General features: G+C 45.1%; 1 protein-coding gene across 5 annotated transcripts in view; it reads left to right on the top strand.

Moving 5' to 3' along the window:
- CTBP2 (C-terminal binding protein 2) overlaps positions 1-19,886 on the top strand; it is a 143,621-nt gene that overhangs the window by 63,934 nt on the left and 59,801 nt on the right. For 3 of the 5 annotated variants that reach the window (XM_074831498.1, XM_074831500.1, XM_074831502.1), the window contains exon 2: positions 15,375-15,534. In XM_074831498.1, coding sequence (XP_074687599.1) covers positions 15,477-15,534 — 58 coding nt within the window. In that variant the 5' untranslated portion in view covers positions 15,375-15,476. Of the gene's footprint in view, positions 1-718; positions 1,258-5,606; positions 5,890-15,374; positions 15,535-19,886 lie in introns of those variants that run through there. The other 2 variants (XM_074831499.1, XM_074831501.1) reach the window with 2 other exon arrangements.

The following is a 19,886-nucleotide window of genomic DNA, read 5'->3' as shown; positions in this document are numbered from 1 at the left end:
CACGAAGGATTTTTTCCCCCCCACCCCGAAGCCCATGAGGAGGGAGGGAACCAGTGGGAGGCTCCCTGGGGGGAAGAGCACCCTCGGCCCTCTCCCAAGGATCCCTCGGGGGGTTCCTGGGTGCACTGAGGGGCCTTGAAGGTGGGCAGTCAGTGGGACAGCTGCCGCGGGGCTTTCGTCGTTTTGTGAACACTGCTAAGTTAAGCCATGTGTGGTTCTCTTTCGAGGAGCAGTGGCCTAACCAATAAGGACGAAGTAAATAGCATTCATTTCCTGCTGACCTTTTAACACGAACAGATGTTTTCTCTTACAAGTACCATAGGCCACTTCAGTCCCTGACCTCATCAAGTGGGCTGCTGCCGTTTTCATACTCGGCAGTCTATAAAACTGCTTTTTTAATCTGTTTTGCTGAGACCTGCCTGCAGAAGTGGGTCTCCTGCCTTGGTCAGGACCCATGTGCCTTTAATGTTTCTGTCTTTCTTTTCTCTGGATGGACCAACCACTTCCTCCTCATTTTTGTCCTCTGTGGAGGATGGCAGATGTTTCCTCTGATGGGCTCTATCAGGCAGCCTGGGGGAAGTGAGTTTCCCTTTATAATATTTTCCCTAGCAGTCCTCACACAGGTTGGAATTGCAACCTGACAGCTAAAGCAGTAAGTCCATCACCCTTATCCCTGTTTGTGGTGGTTGACCAGAATGAAAGGAGTCTTGGAGTCACCTCCAAGCTCAAAAAGTAAAAGGTTGGAAGTGCCGAAGCTGAAGCTTTCATCAGTGTGGTTTCCCTTCAGCACTGACTGTGCTGCTGGAGCCATCCCAGCACCAGCTGGTGCCTCCTCCTCTGCTGCCCTGTGGGTCTTGGTCCTGCCCAAGGGAGTCAGTGATCTCAGCTCCATCCCAGGCTGCTCTGCTTGGAGATCACCTGGATGTTGCTTTTTTGTCACACAGTCTACCCTACTGCATCTCTAGATCTTCCACTGTAGATGGTTCTGAGTGGGGATCTGTGCAGGAATTGAAGCAGTTCAGGAAGCAGATGTGGTGGGAATGAGCAGTAAAGCTTCCTCGTTCCTGCCACCTTTTAATTTTCATTGGGCCAAGGGACGTGCAAGTCTGAGCATGACTTGTGTGTCCAGGAATATCAGAGACACCTAGTTCATCCAGAAGACAGCTAAAGGAAGTTTCTCTGCTGGCTCTGCTGGCCAGAACCTGCTTTCTTCTGCCAGTCTTGCATGGAGACCATGGGAACGAGCTCTGCAGTGAGGTAATGGAGGGGAGAAGCATGGAGGCAGACTGGTGCACGTGCCATGAGTTCGTTTGAGACCTTTACCTGTTGGTGAAGAGTCTTTTTCCAAAGTTGGCATTGCAGTAGTGTCTCATCTGATGTCATCAAGCAGAGCGAGGTATCTCCATGTCTGGAAAGAAAAAAGCACAACTGTGGTGCTTGCAGGCCAGTTTATTTGCTGTGCTGCGTGGTGCACAGCTCGTGTTCCTCAGTCAGTGACGTTCAGTTTGGAGAGCAAATCCTTTGGTCTTCTGCTTTCAGGTGGGGGACATTGGAAATACGAATAAATACCAGTATGATTTTCAGTTATTGAGTTATGCCGTCTGGAAAAGGATGTATGTTAATTTAAAGTTCATGCAATTGCCTTTATAGACTTCTTTTTTTAATACCATGCTGAACGTAGGTTGATACAGATTTCCAGGTTGTCACTTGTTGAGTTTTTGGCCTTTCCCTAAAGAAATATTTTGTTTTGTATTTGTTCTTTTAGTACTCTCCATATGTATTTAGTGGAAGATGTTCAGAAGTTTTGCTCCGTGAGTTGTGGTTTCTATCCAAGAGCAGTGGGTCTGTGCAGGACAAATAAGGGAAAAAAAGTTCTTTGTGTGTGTCAGGTTACCCTCCTTTTCCTGTTCAATTAAAAAGAGAAGTATGCAAAATCTTAAAAATTCCTGAGTATTACCCAAACATTACCATTTTTATAGTTTCAAGTTTAGAGAAAATGACTCACAGGCATCTTTAATAGAAGGATTGCTCAAAATAGAGTGGAGTGTGATTCACGTTAGCAAATCAAGCCACAGGAGAGGCAACAAAGAAGCCTTTAACCTGATACTCACTCTTCCCCATGAGTGTGTTGCAGAGTGGATGGCTGAGATTTCCCCTCTGCCCATGGCGCCTGGCAGTGGGGGAGCAGCATGCGGGGAAGGAGCCGCCATGGATGTTGCTGAGAGGTCACACCTCTGCTTCTGGGGCAGTTGGGGCAGGTGGGAGTGATGCAGGGCACGACCTGCCCCTACTCCGGTGGTGCACGGCCTCTGTCAGCCCCCCTTCGGTCCCTCTTGCAAGTTACCTGCTAACATCTTCCCCGGCAGGTTGGTTGTCCCAAACATCCCTATCTGAGGGGTAGGAATCCTGCCCATCTTGTATATTATTTTTGATTGGTCAGTGTAATTAGGCAATGCCTAATTGTAGGGAACGGTGAAGCTCAAACCTTTGAGCCTAAAGCAAAAGAAAGCCTGCAGTTGGGCATCTTTTGCAAACACACCCAGCTTTTGCTCACCAGCACTCGGACCTGAGCGTGTGTCCAGCACCACACTGGGCTATTCTGAATTTTAAGGTCAGGGTGGCAAGAGAGATGTCACATCTACAGCAGTGTGCTGCTTGTAGGGACTTTGAGTGAGGAGCCAGCTCCTTTGGCTCTACCTGAAAGCAAGGAGCATTCACAAAGCACGCTTGTAACACAACCCTTGTGAGAAGAATTGTTTAACAAATAGCCACATAATCTAGTTTGTCTTTTCTGCGGTGTTTTAGTTTGCCCTGTGCTGGCAGTCAGCCTTTCCCAGGTTTAACCTTGCACAGAAGATTTTATCTTGTGAGTCTGCAGAGACGGCTGCTGGTTGTGGAAAACATCACTGACGTACCAAGTGGATTACTGGGCAAAATCGATTTTACTTGGTACATTCATATGCTGAAAAGCAACATAATAGTGTCTGCTTTGCTTCCACACCAGCAAGGGGGAAGTGCCCCAACATGTGTTGGGAGACCCTACACGAGTCTGAGAGGCGACTGAGTGTTTTGGGCCATATTCATCACCAGTGTGATTCTGATGGCATCGTTTTGGCTGACTGAACAGGACCTGCAGAAATACCGTAGGTACACATGCTGATGTATATTCTGCGGCTGTCTTTGCTTAAGTGTTAAACATTCCCTGGGAGCAATGAGAGCAGAGACCTTCCCCATGGTCCTTGCAGTTTCTTTGGTTGATATATGGTGTTTTCCCTCCTTTTTGTCAAAGTGTCCTCTGTTCCAGAGATAATGCAATTGCTATGCAGTGCCGTGCAAATACTCTTCTGTATTTGTATCTCTTTTCTATTTAATTATACTGTATAAATGTCCTCAGTAAATTTGATAAGTTGGGTGAAGGATATTGATTTTCGAGTCTCTCTTGTGCAGGGCTCCTTGTAGTAGCAGCAGCCGTTCACCAGGCCTATTTCCCGAGGAGGTTTTAAAGGTTCAGCATTTAAGTAGCTACAGGATAACAAAGGAATTTCTTTCTCTACGTTCCCAGTAGAGCTGCTGATTGCAGGGTTTAAGGCCATAGAGAAAACATTAGTGTCGGGTGCTTTTTTTAAAAGCCCCAGACTTATGTCATCTGCAAAAGCAGGTGGGAAGGGAAATCAAGATACAGAACAGACCCACTGCCTTCATTCCTGCAAAGAAAGCCTGCTCCCAGCTTTGGGAAGAAATGAGAGGGATGCTCCCAGGGGCGGATGAGGTCCTGGGGCAGCAGTGGGGGGACCCCGGGCTTGCAGCTGGGCAGCCCCCCCACCTCTCCCCACCATCACCCCACAGCTCATGGCGAGGCAGAAGGAGAGGGGGAGAGACCAGCGGGTATGTGGGGAGGCGGAAGGGAGGAGAGGGAATTTGCAGGGTTAAAAACGGGAGGACCAACAGTCTATTTTTAACTGCAGTTTTGAATGTGAAGTGTCACCGATGTTAAAAAAAGCTCCTGGTAAATGGTGGGGAAGATGCACGCGATAGTGGAAAGCCAGCTGCAGCTTTTTGAACTGTTTGCTGGTGTTTGTGAGGAGGCTGCGAACACTTGGTTAGTGTTAATGTTTTAATTTTCCTTTTCTCAGCCTGAGGTCTCCCTACACAAGGGACTTTCTTTAAACCGTGCTTAGCTCTCAGCCTCTTAAGATTATTTTGTTCTTCAAGAGGAACAGAAGGGAGAAATGTAGATATTTGTGCACTTTCCTGTTGCGCTTGCTTTCTTCGCATTCTCTTGGAACATAAAATGTTTTCCTTTCCTTTTTTTATGCTGAAAATTGGATGCTGATTTTTTTCTGGCTAATTTCCATGTATTTCTCATACAGGATTTTAGCCTTGATCTATAATGCAGGCCTATGGCTGTTCTTGCTAAAAGTTTGGTCCCGCCGGGGCTTTCATTATAAAACCTTATTTTCAGTCACAAATTGCTTCCTGCAAATGTCACCTTTCAGAGCCCACAGGTTTGGGTGGGTAGGGGGGCAGCGTCCCCGCAGCACCGGACCCCGCACCTCTCGGCTGTCCACCCGCAGCTCCCCAGGATTTGGGAAGCTGGGAATTCGGCGTGTTCGCCTGCATCAAGGCAGAAGGCTGAAGCCACTGCGGTCTATCATGTCAGTGATCCGTGGGATAATGCATCCCCAAGTAGTGGCCGTTTCTGTCTATTGTGTCACCGATCTGCACGTTAAAGGGACCCCGAGTAGGTGTTGCTACAATAAACCATAACAGCTCTATAGGAGCCGTCACAGCTCATTGCATCAATAATCTGTGTATTAAGGCATCCCGAGCAGGCCTCGGCACACAATGGACCGTTATGGCTCCAGATGAGCCTGTATAAATTTAGGTCAATAACCTGAGTGTTGTTAAATCCCAAAATAGCCTTGCTACAGCAAGCTGGCAAGGCTTATAAGAAAGATGTGTAGATTATGCAAACCTGTGGTGGTTGCAGAGGATACTCTGACTTACCTCTAAGGGTTAGTGGCGGGAAAATTATTTCATCTTATTTATTACTGTTATCTAAACCTCTCTCCGCTCACTAGGCTCCCTCCTTCCCTCTCCTTTCGCTCCTCTGGAAATTAAACCACGTGAGCGATACTGCCAGAGCCGCAGAGGCAAGATGCGGAGGGAGAGACGGTGATGGAGGGTCGGGAGGAGTGAGGAGAAGGCAGCATTTCGCAGTTGAGCTGTCCCAGAGCTGCCCCGCATCCCAACAAGCTCTTTCCTCTGGGACTTCACGGAAGCACTCACACGTTTCCATCCTGACTGTGCGTGTGCCTGACCCCGTGGAGATCAGTATTGTGGGGAGCATGGGTTTTGCATGAGGAGAGCCCAAAGGGCAGGAGGGCCCCCCGGGGCTCCCCAGACCCTGGCTTCCTCCAAAAGCCACCCTTCATCCTCACTCCTGATCTGTTTCTTGATCCAAGGCCTTCTTGGCCCTCGATGCCCCAACACCTGGCTGGGTTCTTTTCCCCTCCGCCATTCTTAGCATCCTGCTCCTTCCTTCATTTCTCATTTCCCTCAGACAAGGCCCTTTTGTAGGTAGGTGGTGAGGAGAGGAATGCCTTCAGCACAGGATGGAGACCGGTTTGCATTGTGGGTGTACGCCTGAATGGAGACATAGCCTTGAACTCTTGAACTCCTTTTTTTTTTTTTTTTTTTTTTTATGTAGAGTAAAGCTGCTATGTGCTGAAAACAAACAGGACTCACTCCGATGGAAAGAGATTGTATAGTGGGAACAGATCTCGGACCACAAGAAATGGGGTTTTCCACATTTCCATTCTGAGACTTTCCATTTGAGATTTTGCCAGCAGTTGGGCAGTAGAAGATGAATTAGCTGAGCTGTTAAAGGTATTACATGTATTTCCCCCTTCGGAGACTTGTTAGAACATATTTTCTTCAGTGATAGTAATAAGTGTTACAAACAAAACACAGTTTTCCCCTTTGAATATTCCTTTACACAGAGCATCATCTACATAAAAAAAAAAAAAAAAAAACCTACGTTAAGCAACATGAATAGCTTCAGGCTATTTTACTTCATGTTGCTAAATAAGTCAATGCAGATGAGGACTTTTTATGTAAGAGTGGCTTGTAAATATAAGCACTAAGATAAGGGCAAATTGTAACTCCGAAGATTCCCTGGAGATAGAAGAGTGTCATTGCTCCTTCCCACTATTCCCAGTCCAGTCAGAGCTCTCAGGACAGGCTCTGGGAGATCTGACAGAAAAAAAGCTTGAGATGTCTGTGATATAATGAGAAACACAGGGATTTTGTTCTGTATGGGGGCGTTTGGTGTGCTGAATCTCTTGATTGGGTGCAGCTGGGGCATGAGGGGCTTCACCTCTGCTCCTCAGGTGAGCTAGATCCATCCTGAGTGAAGGGTGGAGTCTCCTGCCCAGCCCTGCTTACGGTTTCTCCTCCAGCCTCAACCAGGTCATGGAGGTGCAGGCTGGTGTGTGCTGCTGTGATCTTTCCTGGGATATGGGCATGCGTCCCCTGAGGAACTGGGCTGAGGCCGCCAAGGTACCTTCCACAATGTTTGGTTGCTGTGGGACAGGGCCTGAGGAGAACGTCCTGTGTCGCTGCTCATCGCTGGAGCCGCTTGGGGCTTCATGTCAGATTTCATTGTCTGATCCTGATTATGGAAGAATTAAGAAATTAGGAGTGAAGGGTAGTATTCCAGGCTTGGAGATGCTTCAGTTGTACGTCCTGTAAGTCTGTAGGTGGGCTGTGCTGGCTGGGATGAGGGTGCCATCATGTTCTTGTCTCACATCAACCTGCTGATGCAGCAGCACCTGGTTACAACTCAGGATACGAGGTGGGTGCTGCTGCAGGAGTGGGGTGCCGCTGCAGGCAGGCTGCCAGGCAGAGACGGCGCGGAGGAAGGAACTGCTGTATGCCCCAAGTGTCCCATGTGCTTGCTTCTAAGGATGCACTCATCTAGTTGCTTCTTTTATTATTTCTTTTATTTAGGAGTGACACAAAGCTAAGGACTTGAAAGAGTTTCAAAGACAAGTGGTCTTGGTTTTGGTGTTGGCCCTTTAGCTTGGGCACCTGAAGGAAAGCGTTGATACCCAGGGTCTTCCTGGTAGTCTTTGTGTTGCTGCGCTTGCTGTTTTGAACTTTCTGTTAAGGAGAAGTTCAGGAGTAACTTGTGAGTATTATGGAAATATATACTACATGTGGATGCTTAATCAAATCCTGGAAGGCAGGAGTGCCGGGTGCTGCTTTAGTATGCTGCGAAATGCAGCCACTGCTTCTGCCAGCCCTGCGCTTTCGGCCGGAGACCAGCGAGGGAAACGGGCTCGACAGATCTGTAGTGCAGAGTCATGGGGATGGGAGAAATGTGAGGCTTTACAGGGGGGTGCGGGGTGCATGTGTGGCAGGAGGTGGGTGCGGAGGTTGGGAGGATGTGGCTCTCGGCCACATGAAGATTTTGGTATGCAGCTCGTACTCAGGAAGTTTGGCCACCCTGATTACAAACATACGTATATTTGGAGATGTATAGTGAGATATCTGTCTCTTTCCTAATTTGATTTGTATTTAGATGGAGAGAGGGAAACCACCGAAGCAGGGAAGTGGGTGGCTTTGTGTGGTTTCCTAGCCAGCAGAAGCTGAAAACGGTTTAAGTTCACATTTAGCAGTATAGTAGTAACTAGAAGGAGACATCTGAAGGTAAGTGGCCATGTCCTACCTCTTGGCAGTGAGGAGGCTGGATTTGCCTTTGTTCAGCTCTGGAGACAGATGAGCTCTCCCCTCTAGCTCTGGAGACAGGTAGTGGTGCCATGGCATGATTTATAGTTCTTTTTCAATTAATAATTTTCAAAACTTAAACCATAAACTGCTGTTTGTGAGAGTAAAAAGGATGAAGTTTTCTGTGTTGGAGTTAATGGAGGGGGAGAAGTGAACTGAACAAAAACCAAACCTTGGAAGCAACAATAGCTGCGCACCAAAGTGTTTATTTAACCAGGACTTTTTATTCTAGCTATTTCATCTTATTTTCCTCTTGTTCTCGCTCTTGCTTGCTCATCTATATGCAGCATATGGAAAGGTTGAAAAGTGGCAATTACTAAATGAGAGTAGACAGAGACTGTTCTCCAGCAGCTCCAGATGGGGGTTAGTGATGCTCTTCACAAGCTGTGTGCTGGCGCTTCACTCTGCAGTATAAAATGCCCTCTAATGGACAAGTAACTGCATAGCTCATCCGACGAACCAGCAAATAGTCATTTTTTTTTCTCAGGGTTTTTAATTTGGCTGTGCTGATTTTCGTACAGGAGCAAATAACGGTTTGAGTAGAGGAGAGCTTTTGGTTATCCAGATGTGCAAACAGCAAAGGTTCACCTCACTCCAGCATTAGTCTTTGCAATTAGAGAAAATAAATAACAATAATTTAAGGGGTTCTGGTAAAATGTAGAATGAGATTTTATTTTTCAATACAGCAGGGGCCTTTGGAGACTGTTAAGAGTATTTATGTATTATTTCCTCTTGTTTTATTTGAGAAGCTAAGGGTACTTTCCCAGCCAGTGATGTGCTGTAGCAATATCAGTGTGCGCGTTATCAGTGTCAGATACTTAGAAAAACAAGATAAGAGAGACTGAAGGAGGCCTGTGATTAATTAGCAGATGGATTAGGCGCTCTCGAAGCTAAGTGGATAATTTGGGTTCAGCTCCTGGTTATTGTTTTGCCCACCACCAGGCCCCTGAAGGCTGTTGGTGCAGGATAAGCCGAGCATTGACTGACTTCACATCTCATGCCAGACAGAGAGATGACAGTTATTTTCTTTAAAGCAGTTTTCTTGCTGTCTGTTTGGGTTGCTTGTTTGTATTTTAGCTTTAGGAATGAAAGGAGTGCCAGTTCTGGTATTTCCTAGTTTTACTTGAAAACTCACAGAGGGTCTGAGGAGGGCTATTACTACCTGACAAGGGAGCATGCCTGGATCTTCTTAAAACCAAGAACTAGTCACTAATGTCAGAAAATAAAATCAGGGAAAAAAATGTTGAAAAATAAAATAGGAGCAAAACCTTGGGTATCTTGCTGCCCTCTCTTCTGCACCATGGCTATTGAGGCAACTTGAATATTGTCATTTCTGTAGGTCTTCATAACATCTTTCTGACTACCAAGAACCCGATCCGGAGCGCAGTCTGTAACCTGAAATACAATTCTTAAAGAGACTTTAAAAAAAAAATGCAGATCCAAACAAAAGCCTCTTCCATGCTTTATGCATCATTAAGATGGAGAGGAGGGAAAAATGCTACAAACCCATATGTCTTTTTTTTTCCTTTGAAGGGCATATATATATGTATATAATTGTGATTCTTCTTTTACTGAGTCAACAAGTAGCTTTGATGGAGTAGAACTGATGAGGGACACTTGCCGTGACTTTCAAGGGCTGAAAGGAACGCAGGATCAGGCCCTCTATGTCATCTTTGAAGCCTTATTATTTTAGCACAGTCTGTATCTTGTTGCATAACGTTTTAAGATGTGGTCTGCATCATTATGTAGCGTGTTTAATTTAGCAACAGATGTGCAGGCTCATATGCCGTTATGGTACATTTTGTTCACTCATATAATAGCAAGTTCCTCAAAATTGTTACCAGTTCTTCAGCGCAAGACTCCTACAGCATGTTATTCTCCTTTTCTGTGTGGTGAAGAGCAGAAGAGCTCTTTATTTGCCATCAGCAGGTGCTAACGTGGGAGTGCCAGCTCTCTGTGAAGCACGTTTAACCTGCTGCGTTCCTGCTTTCTCTGTGGCACCCACTGAGTGCACTTTCCCCAGCAGTTTTTGGGGGAAGGCACCAGTGGAGGGGCAAGACTTGGGGCGTTAGGTTTCTGGGCTGAAAAAAAAGCAAGTCACCTAGGCAAATAATGCTTATTGCCACCCACGGTGTCATCCAGTCGTTCCCACGGAGAGGCCTTAATGCAAAACATTGCTGAACGCTCTGCGGCAGCAGAATCATACTAATAACTGGGAAAAGCATTAAACTTCATTAACAGTGGTTTTGTAGCAGGAGTCCTGCCCTCACTGTTTTGAGGGTGCTCAGGGTCCATGGAGGGGAGATGCAAGCTGCCTGGCACTGAGGTGTGCTTTACAGCCAAGGTAGCTCTCCCAGAAGTTGAGAAAAAGCTTTTCTTTTTTTTTTTTTTTTTTTTCTCCCTCTTCCCTAGCATCCTATTTCCCATGGAATGGCTGAAAGCATTTAATGGAGCTGGAGAAGTCCAAATCCTGGCCACACAGAAACTGTGTGATTCCTCTTCCCAAGCATGATGGTTTACATGCCTCAGGCATTTAAAAAAAGAAAAAAAATAACCTATTTTTTGGCTAATGAAAATCTATGTTTGTCTCACTACCCATATAAATGTTTAATCCTTTTTTGGTTCCTGCTGGGCTATCGGGCTTAATGGTGTCTTGACACTGCGAGTTCCCCATGTTGTTTTATTATGCTTTAAATGAAAACATCCAAAAAAAGGATCTCAAGAAGGATCGTGGTGTTTATCCCTTCCCTGCGATGTGCTTCCCTCCTCCCCTGCGGTCATGCCAGGGCTTTAGAGAGAGGAGAAGGTGATGGAGGCTGCGCAGGGGCATCGCACTTAAGGATGTGCCGTCAGTGTAGGGAGGAAGGATGACACAGTGTTCACAAAGTCTTCCTCCTGCATTGTACTGTCTCCTTTGTCCGCTTCCCTCCCCTGTCATTATCTCTGTGTGTCTCCTTCTTTCTTCTCTCTGCGTTTCCTTTCTTGCACAAACTCCGCTTCTCAGCCCCTCCTGTCCTCCCCACAGCGGCTGCCGATGTCTGAAATGATCAGCCGTGGCAATGGCCAGCTAGTTCAGAATAGTTAACAGCCGGTGATGCTAACGCAGGTCTTTAAACAGTCCATGGCTCTGAGGGCTCTTCCTGCATTGAAATCTCAATTCAAGTGCGATCAAGCTTTGGAAAACTGTACGTTAACCTAAAGAGGGTGGCAGGGAGAGCTGCCCTTGGCATTTGCAGATACTAACTTCATGATTACGGACCACTTGAGTGTCGTGGTCTGCTTCCAGCTGGGAGGGCTGATGTCCTGCAGCGATCACAAGTACAGAACCCTCTCTGGGAAACTCTCCTTTCTTGAGAGCCTAGGAAACGTCTGACAGTATCATCAAAACATTTGGACTGGATTTGCCCTTGTTTAATTAAGGAGTTGTACATGTGGAAACCCAGTTTAGATGTGAGAAACGACAGATGTTTTCGTTTGCTGTTTGGAAATGGGAGCTTTTGCAGTTCGTGGAGCTAAGAGTTTTCTGAGGTAGGGTATCTCCATTTTGTTGATGCCATATTTCATAGAGGGTAGAAAATGTAGTCGGAAATTGTGAGCAACAGGTTTCTGGCTCCACTAAGGGTCTTGGAGTGCGCATGTGCATTTTTTGATTGTGTAGATAGATGCTCGTATTTGAAGTTAAAGAGGAGTCCCACTTAACCTACGACCATGTATTCATTGGCAGAAGTGGTGCATTTGTACCACTTGCTCATTCACACCTCAAAAGGCAGCAATTGCTGTTTTACTGCACCCCAGCCGATGAGCTGCATTTTGGGCAGGACTCACAGGTGCGGTTTTGTGACGCTTACCAAGGCCTGTGGTGGGGCTGGGCGCTTGCGTCGGCTTCAGCTCATCGCAAAACGGGGTGTAGAGAACACCATGACGCTTTCCCGGGGCTGGGCACTGAGAGGGAGTGGGTGAGACACAGTTTTGTCCGGGCAACAGGCTCCTAATCACCTGCTGGGTGCCACCGTGGTTTGATGGCAGTGCCTGTGATGGATGCCCTAAAATAGATGTTGCCCATGTTTGTGCTCCTGTGCTTCCTAGTATGCCCTGAAAAAATAATAGAACAGTTGGGAGAAGAGCTTAGAAGACAACACATTCTTTGTAAAGTCACCTTTCTCTTTTTTTGTCTAACAGTGCATTTTATTTGGGAAAATCACCTCTTCTCTCTTTTCGTTTTCCATCAAAAGCAAGAAAATTAAGCCCTAATACAGCTTTCTCTGCTCTCATTTTCTGGCTCATGGATTGTGGTATTTAACGGGCAGTATTAAGAAGCTTTTTAAATGTGTTATGTCAGGATTGGTTTTTTTTCCTAAAACATTGTATTTAAGTACGATCCTTCTTTAAATAAATAAATAATTGATGGGCTATCATCGCGTCCGAGGGTTTTGAAGAAAATTTACATTTTGAAAGACACTGTTGGAGGCTAACACGGCCATGCAATTACTGTATGTAAATCACTTCACTTGTTTCCTAATCTTGCTGAAGATGAAGTACAATTTTTGTGTGTGCACCTCTCTCTCTCTCAAATTTCCTTATACAATGAGGTTTTCTTCTATTTTAATTGCTGACCATGATTTTTGTTCTGCCTAGCCTGATTGTATTTATTTTATTGCAGGGGACATTTAGCCTTGCGATTGTTTTGAGATTGGGTTGGATGGAGAAATCATTGAGGATAGATTGAAGTTGGGTGCGCAACTAATTGCATCCTCCATCCCACAAATGGAGGAACTGCTTTCTTAATTACAGCTTCATATGAAGGCTGGGGAATATCCACTTGTTTCTGTGCCCCACACATCTGCTTCTCTCCATTTTATCCATCCCTGCCAAATCCTGCTCGACAGCTCCTGCCACATTTTTAACAAGTCTTCTGAGTTGGGCTTTTATTGCTGTTGGTATCATCCTGGACACCTGTCAGGCAAAGATGGAATAGTTAACATCATTAGGACGGTGTTCATTCAGGGGCATTGCATTAAGCTGTGTGGGATTCTGATAATATGAGCAGTAATTTCTCTGATTGTTATTAGTTTCTTTTGTAGAAAGTTTTCCTCCAGGGAGTAATGCAGGGAACTGAGATGGCAGGAGAAAAAAAACTTTAATGGAAGCATTCATCCATCAGAAAATGCACTCTGTCAAAATTAAATACACTTTGCATATTGATTTTGTTTGGGAAGAGAAGGGGGAAAGAGTTGCAGCCCCAACATAATGAACCATTTGAGTATTTTGAGAGGAAAACGCTAACTTTTTCTCTCCTGACATGACTTCTTCATAACCTGGCATTTCTCGATGAAAGTGGAGTGGGATGTAATAGAGGTAAAAATTCACGTGTATGCTTTTAAATGTTGATCGTGGAAATGCTGTTTGCTACTCTGACTTTAGCGACACTAACAGTTTTTGTTGTAAGAAATATTTTGACTGTAGCAAGCTTCTGCCTCTGGAATGGAAGTTTTCTGCTCCTTTTAGAATGTTGCATTAATTATTAATGTGAGTGGGAATCGTGCTCTTTAGCATCCCTGTGTTTAAAAAAAATCAATTAATTATTGCTATAAATCTCAGAGATTATGCTGCAGTTGCGCTGCTGGGAAATTGGCCATTAACTACCAGGAAATCGCCTATCTTCCCTTAGTCAGAATTCAGTTGTACCAACACAACCCTTTTCCTTTTATAAATTAACTATCAATGTGATGCATAATTGATAACCATTTATAATAATAACAATAATCTCCATGAAATTGTCATCTCGGTATGCAGCGGCTTTGTTAGAGCCTTTACCCCTCACACGCTCTGCCTAGCCTATTGCATTTGTTAACTGTTTTCTGGGAAGTTATTGCTTCACCGGCGTGGTTTTAGGAGAGCCATAAGCTGTTCCAGAGGAATAAAATGCAGGGTAGAAATGCCTGACTGGACTGTGTGACTATGAAGAACCTGAAGTGTTTGGAGAGGATGGGTTGAGTGTCGCTATCGCTGCTCTACAGAAGGGGAAGCAGAAATCAAGGTTACAGACGTTGCCCAAGGTCAACTTTTGGACATCAGCTTGGATTTTCCTGGTTCTTCTTTCTGTATGTCCTAGATTACGTGAACCCAGCGGTATTTTAGTTTGCTGTGAAAATTTTGTTTGCTAATAATGCAGTGTGAAAATTCACCTGCCACGGAGGAGCTGTTTGGGGGCCACTTCGAATGAATGGTACCAACTTTGTGGTTATTGCTGGCTTTTCAGAATTATTTTTTTTAACCCTTTCTAGTCCTTTGTAAGCAGAGAGGTTGAGTTTTTGCAGCGTGATACAGGTGGCCACTCAGGAGGGGATTCTTGCTGTGCTTGCGCTCATGCCTGCCTTCCTCTTCCCCTTCTTTCCTTGCGAGACGTCCGAAAACACGGTGGTGTTTTGCTTTGTTTCTAGAAATCACAGCTTTCCAATAATTCTGCTCTTTTGGTGCCTTTAAGTGGGCTTAAAAGGATGGTGGATGGCTGCAGGGGGGTCAGGAGCCCCTTGAGCAGGATCCATCCCTGAAGGTTTGTAGCTCTTATCAAGGTCATCTGTCTTCACCTTAAAATATAAAAGAGGATATTGGATCACTGGTAGTGTAGCATAACTCAGTAGAAAATTAGTGCATGTAGTGCTGAATTGTTTGAATTCAGTTGTCAGCATGAGGTCTTTTGTTGTATGTCTTGATTCATGAATACTGTGTGGAACTTGCTTTGAAAAACTTGTACCTGGATTTTACAACAAAGCTGCTGGGTAAAAGTGCCACAACGGCACGTTCAGGGTCTGCAGTCTGAGCGCAGGTCGGAGCGTTCAGGGATTAAACGAACCTTTGGCTCTCTGTAGGAACAAAAGCATCAGACCTGAGCAGATCCATTTAGGGGCTTTCTCTGTGTCACCAAAATGCAGAAAAGCCTGCAGCTGTTGTCCCTTTGTAGAGCATTTCTTATGAATCAGCCACACATACCACTTTATGGATTGCTTTATTTCATCAGCATTTAAAAGTGTGTATGCTAGAAACGGCGGCTCTGGCACCCAAAGTTTAATGTTAGCCCTTCAAGCATGAAGGTAAGGACAGGCTGCGGTGACAGCTGGAATATGTACTAAGGTCTAGTTACAGATTCAAGGTCCATTGATGACTTTTACAAGGCAAGGCTTAAATAAGACATGAAAGTGGTTTGTGTGAGTGAAAGTACTGGAAGAGCAAAAGCTACTTTTCCGTTTTTATATACTCTCTAATAATCTTTCAGTGTCTGTGAGCCTACAAAATAGCTTAATGGATTTTATCTGCTAGGAATAGATTTTTAAGGCAGAAATAAAACTGGGAAGGCCATACAGCGCTTCGGCAGTTCTCGTGTACAGTGCTGTTTTTTCTGATGGCAGGGAAGATAAAGGGGCTGTAGGCTTGATTTGCAGTATAAGATGTGTGACCGCCGGGACGCTGGGGTTGGAAGCACTAAACTCACCGCTGGCCTTTCACAAGCCTGCTCTGCTCTTGGGGACGGGTAGATCTCACCTAGTGTGCTGGAAATCCTAATGAATCCTTTCATTCCTCTGCAGGATCGACAGTGGCGGTATGCACGCCGATTCCTGTGAGTTTTCCTGAGTTCCTGGGGGACTGCTTTGCTTTTTGAATCAGAAAGTTACAAAATACCGTCAAGAATGGCACTTGTGGATAAACACAAAGTCAAGCGGCAGCGACTGGACAGAATTTGTGAAGGTAAGAGTGTGCTCCAGCTTTTCTGTAGTAGCTGACTGATGGTTAATGTAGAATATCTAATTTTTCCTTGTTTCTTACTGCACTTAGACATAAAGAGATCCCGATCTAGGGCTAGATCCCCTGTCCTTTCTGTCGGCCCAAAATACAGTCATATAGCATTGGGAAAGGATACACTGGTTACTCAAAGTTATCTGCAGTCCTGTGAACAGGGTTTTTGTTTAATTACCAGGTCTTCTCCTTTTATCCTAAATTCTACTGAACTGATCTTGTCAGTCCCAATTTGAAACAGAGCTTAAGTTTATACTATTTTTAGGAAAGGGTTATGTTCCATTAAATGCTTTGCTTTCTGGAGGTCTTCTCTGGCCAGAGAAAGAGCCAGGGGACACAGGCTGGTGCCATAACTCTTCCGTCCCCTCCCACTCCATGTGGTGCCAGTTACAGTGTCCAAGACAAAGTGTCACTTGGGGGTGTGAAAGTAGACGATCTCCTGTAATATTGACTATCATCCTGTAAGAAATAGGTGGAAAATTTAAAAGTGGTTGTTGGAGTATTTCTTACAGTTTTGGGTGTATTGTTGGAACAGCTTTTCTTTTGCTGGTGTGTGGTGATAAAGCAGATTTGCTGTAAATCATTCTTTAGTAGTAGTATGTTACAGTGTCACAGCATGGGTGACTTTTACCTTCTGTTTTAGTTTTCCAGCAGAAAATGGTTTTAGGTAATGTTTTTTATTGCAGCTCACATAATGTAAGTTACTTATGATAGAAATCAAGTGATGGCAAACAAGCTCTGACTTTTTGGTGTAACGCTCCAATAATTCTCCTATGCAGACCAACACTTCTGCAAGTTTTACTAGCAGCAAAAGCACAACAGAGTGTTATTTTAGGAAGAATATCTTAATTTATGTCTCTTAAAGAGTTCCAGTGTTCATCTGCTCTTCAGGAGATGGATAGTGGCCTGCAGGGTAACAATTTGCAGTATTACATGAATGCAAATAGGGTGAAACAGGTTTTGCTCGTGGATGAAAGCGTAGAGCTCACAGGGGAATTGTGCTGCGTCCATTCAAGCAAAATGTGTGGGGCTTTGTGGAGTTTCCAGTGAGTGTAAAATGCTGATCAGCAAGACAGGGTGGCTTTTGCCTTGATTTTTGTGTGTTAAATATTGCTTACTCTTGCATGCCAAAGTAGTAGTCCTTTGCTGTTGCTTTAAACTTGTCATGAGTTACTTAGCTTTATTAATTTTGCTCTGTTAATTTTGAAGGGGGTCGGCAGAGAAGATGAGAGGTAGGAAGGAGTGTGCAGGGTACACTGCAGTGGGGAGCTGCATATTTCTCCTATTGAATGTCATAAACACTCAGGTGTGGTACACTATCTCATCTTCAAAATTTACTTTGAACTTGACTTAAAAGAGTTGTATCAGCTGAGCCTGGATTTTTCAAAAGCTGCCTTCCTGGTTTGATGTTTACTATCAGATCTAGTTGCTGAGTGTACAAGAAATTCAAAAGGATCGTACAACGAACCTGCTAACGGAGCTTTAGATGTGATTGAAGTTTAGATTATTTTCCTCTGATATATGAGCTTTTTTCTTCTTTCTTGGTCAGAAGATATTCTTTTCTAATCTGTAAATGTGCAAAAGACAACTTTTTTAAGCATATTTTGTCATTTGCCACTTGTTTTGTGGGATTTGCTATAGTAAGACACTGTTGTGTTGTATTTATAAACAACAGATTAGGACTGAGTGTAAGCAACACTGTAAAAATTACCTTGCAGAAAGCTTAGCGTTTGCCAAAATGCTGGGCTTGTAGGACAGTAATATAGCATGCTGACATCTCTGATGGCTATTTTTTATTATAGGCTCTTAATCTCGGATTGTAGCATAGTAAAGCACTGAAGAGGGGTCGCGCCAGCTGCTGTGAAAACACACTCTGAAAAAAATGAGCATTTCTCTTGGTTTTGTCTTGAAAGGTTTATGGAGCAATCAGTGAAAGATGATGAGAAATTAGGGAACTACTTCAGCAGACTGAGGAGAGGAGTCTTTGCTAGCAGAATGGTGTTCAGTGAGAAGAATCGCTAGTGTTCCATCAACCAAGTGCAGCGGGGTCCAAAGAAGTTGCTTTTCAGGAGTTCCCGTTCTGTGGAAGCACTTGTGCAGCTTTTCTCTTTTAAAAAGTGAATGGGTACAGAGCTATATTTACCTGATGACAAGCTAAATGTTTTGCAGTACACAGGTGGATTTCTGTGGTTTTTATGAAGTTGCATATACTGTACCATCCCTTTTATAATTCACAACACAAACCCTTGGAGAGTTTGCTAGGAAGGGGCTTTATTCCGTGCAGCAGGACGGTGGCAGGTCTGGAGGTGAAATAGCCTCGGGCTGCATGTTGTAATCACCATCCATACTGCCAAACGGCTGCTTCTTCATGCGGGCTTACTGAAAACATAACTAGTCACATGTTGAGGGAAATAGCTTACAAACTGTCATGGTATTAAAAGAGTATATTAAGAAGCTGCAATGTTTGTATTACTTTGTTAAATGTGCATCTGGCATGGAAAAATAATCCAAGCCATGCAAGGATGGTGATATCTTTGAAAACACTGGTTCATAGCCTTTATAGGCAGATTTATGAGTCTTCCAGGAAGAGAAGCAGTTCAGTCTCATTGCATTACTCAGCTTGACCAGTTCCTCTGGTTTTTTTTAATATATAGTTATGACATCTTTGTGTGACAGCGTTACTTTTTGCTCTAAGCAGGCTGTTTTGAAGAGGTGAGCTTTTTGCACCAGGTAACAGATTTTGCTCTGTAGAAGAGTACGGGTGAGATAAAGGTGCAGATTTGAGGGGATAAAGGAATCTTAGGGCAACAGCCCGGAGTAAAGACATTTAGAGTAGTCTGTTAAGAATTAAGCGGGTTTGTGATGCCGATCTGAATGAAGTAAAGTCAGAGTGATCATGGCTTACCCGTTTCTTTCTTTTCTGGTTGTCCCAGAGAGTTTGGGTGCCTATTCTGTAATTGGATCCATGTGGGTGGAAAGATGTACCCAGTGAATGGCTGGAGCTTTTGAAAATAATATATATAGGGTGGTTTACAGAATTCCTGTTTGTGGAATTGTGTCCAATTACGTAGCAGATCAAAATATGCTTTAGAGGTGGAGCTGCTAGTGCTGTGTTTAGTTAGACTTGTCCAGCACCCCTTAGTTCAGATCCTGTTCCCATTAGCTTGTAATTTTGCCATATTTTAAATTTGTTTGAGCTGAAATTTTCCATTCCATGATGAGCTTTTTACCTCAGGGTGAACTTAAAAAAAAAAAAAAAAAAAAAAATCCAGCAAAAATTGTGAAGCCGTGTCTGAGCGGGAGATGGAGAGGGATGTTATTTTTGCTGTGTTTGAAACAAAGCAGAGCTGCAATCCTGCAGCCATGCAGCGTGGAAACCACGGTACCCGCCTGCTCCGTTTCGGATAAAAAGGGTCTGAATTTTGCAGCAGAGTTGCTGTGGTGTCAGGAGTGTGCCTGTTATTGTTCCCAAATTTGGGACAATTCCTCAGCCTTTGAAAGAAATGAAGTGAGCGCAGCTAACACAGCTGAGAGTCGTGTCGTGTGCTCTGTAACGCTCCTCTGGGCAGAGGGGTGGTGGGGGTGAGGTGGGGACCTCTGCCCGAGTGCAGGCCTGCAAAGGGGAAGCAGCAGGTTAGGGGACGGTAAGCACAGAGTGAATCAGAGCAAGGACAAAGCCTGCACAAGGAGAGTGAGAGCAGGAGCTCAGACAACTGGCCCTCAAAATTAGGTGCTGTGAGAAATAAGTTTCCCCTTGCTGGAGGGCTGGGATGTCATCCAGAGGGATGGGAGAGGTGGGACATGCAAACCTCATGGAGTTCAACAAGGCCAAGGGCAAGGTCCTGCCCATGGGTCGGGGCAATCCCAAGCACAAATCCAGGCTGGGTGAGGAGTGGATGGAGAGCAGCCCCAAGGAGAAGGACTTGGGGGTATCAGTGGATGGAAAACCAACTGTGAGCCAGCAACGTGCGCTGGCAGCCCAGAAAGCCAACCGTGTGCTGGGCTGCATCCAGAGCAGTGTGGGCAGCAGGGCGAGGGAGGGGATTCTCCCCCTCTGCTCTCGTGAGACCCCCCTGCAGTGCTGTGTCCAGCTCTGGGGGCACCAACATCAGAAGGACACAGACCTGCTCGAGCAGGTCTAGAGGAGGCCACGAAGATGCTTGTGGGGCTGGAGCAGCTCCCCTGTGAGGACAGGCTGAGAGAGTTGGGGGTGTTCAGCTGGAGAAGAGAAGGCTCCGGGGAGACCTTAGAGCAGCCTCCCAGGACTTAAAGGGGCTACAGGAAGGGGGGAGGGACTCTTGATC

This window comes from Strix aluco, chromosome 7 (assembly GCF_031877795.1).
Source record: "Strix aluco isolate bStrAlu1 chromosome 7, bStrAlu1.hap1, whole genome shotgun sequence".
NCBI classification, from domain to species: Eukaryota; Metazoa; Chordata; class Aves; order Strigiformes; family Strigidae; genus Strix; species Strix aluco.
This window is presented reverse-complemented; position numbering and strand designations above follow the sequence as displayed.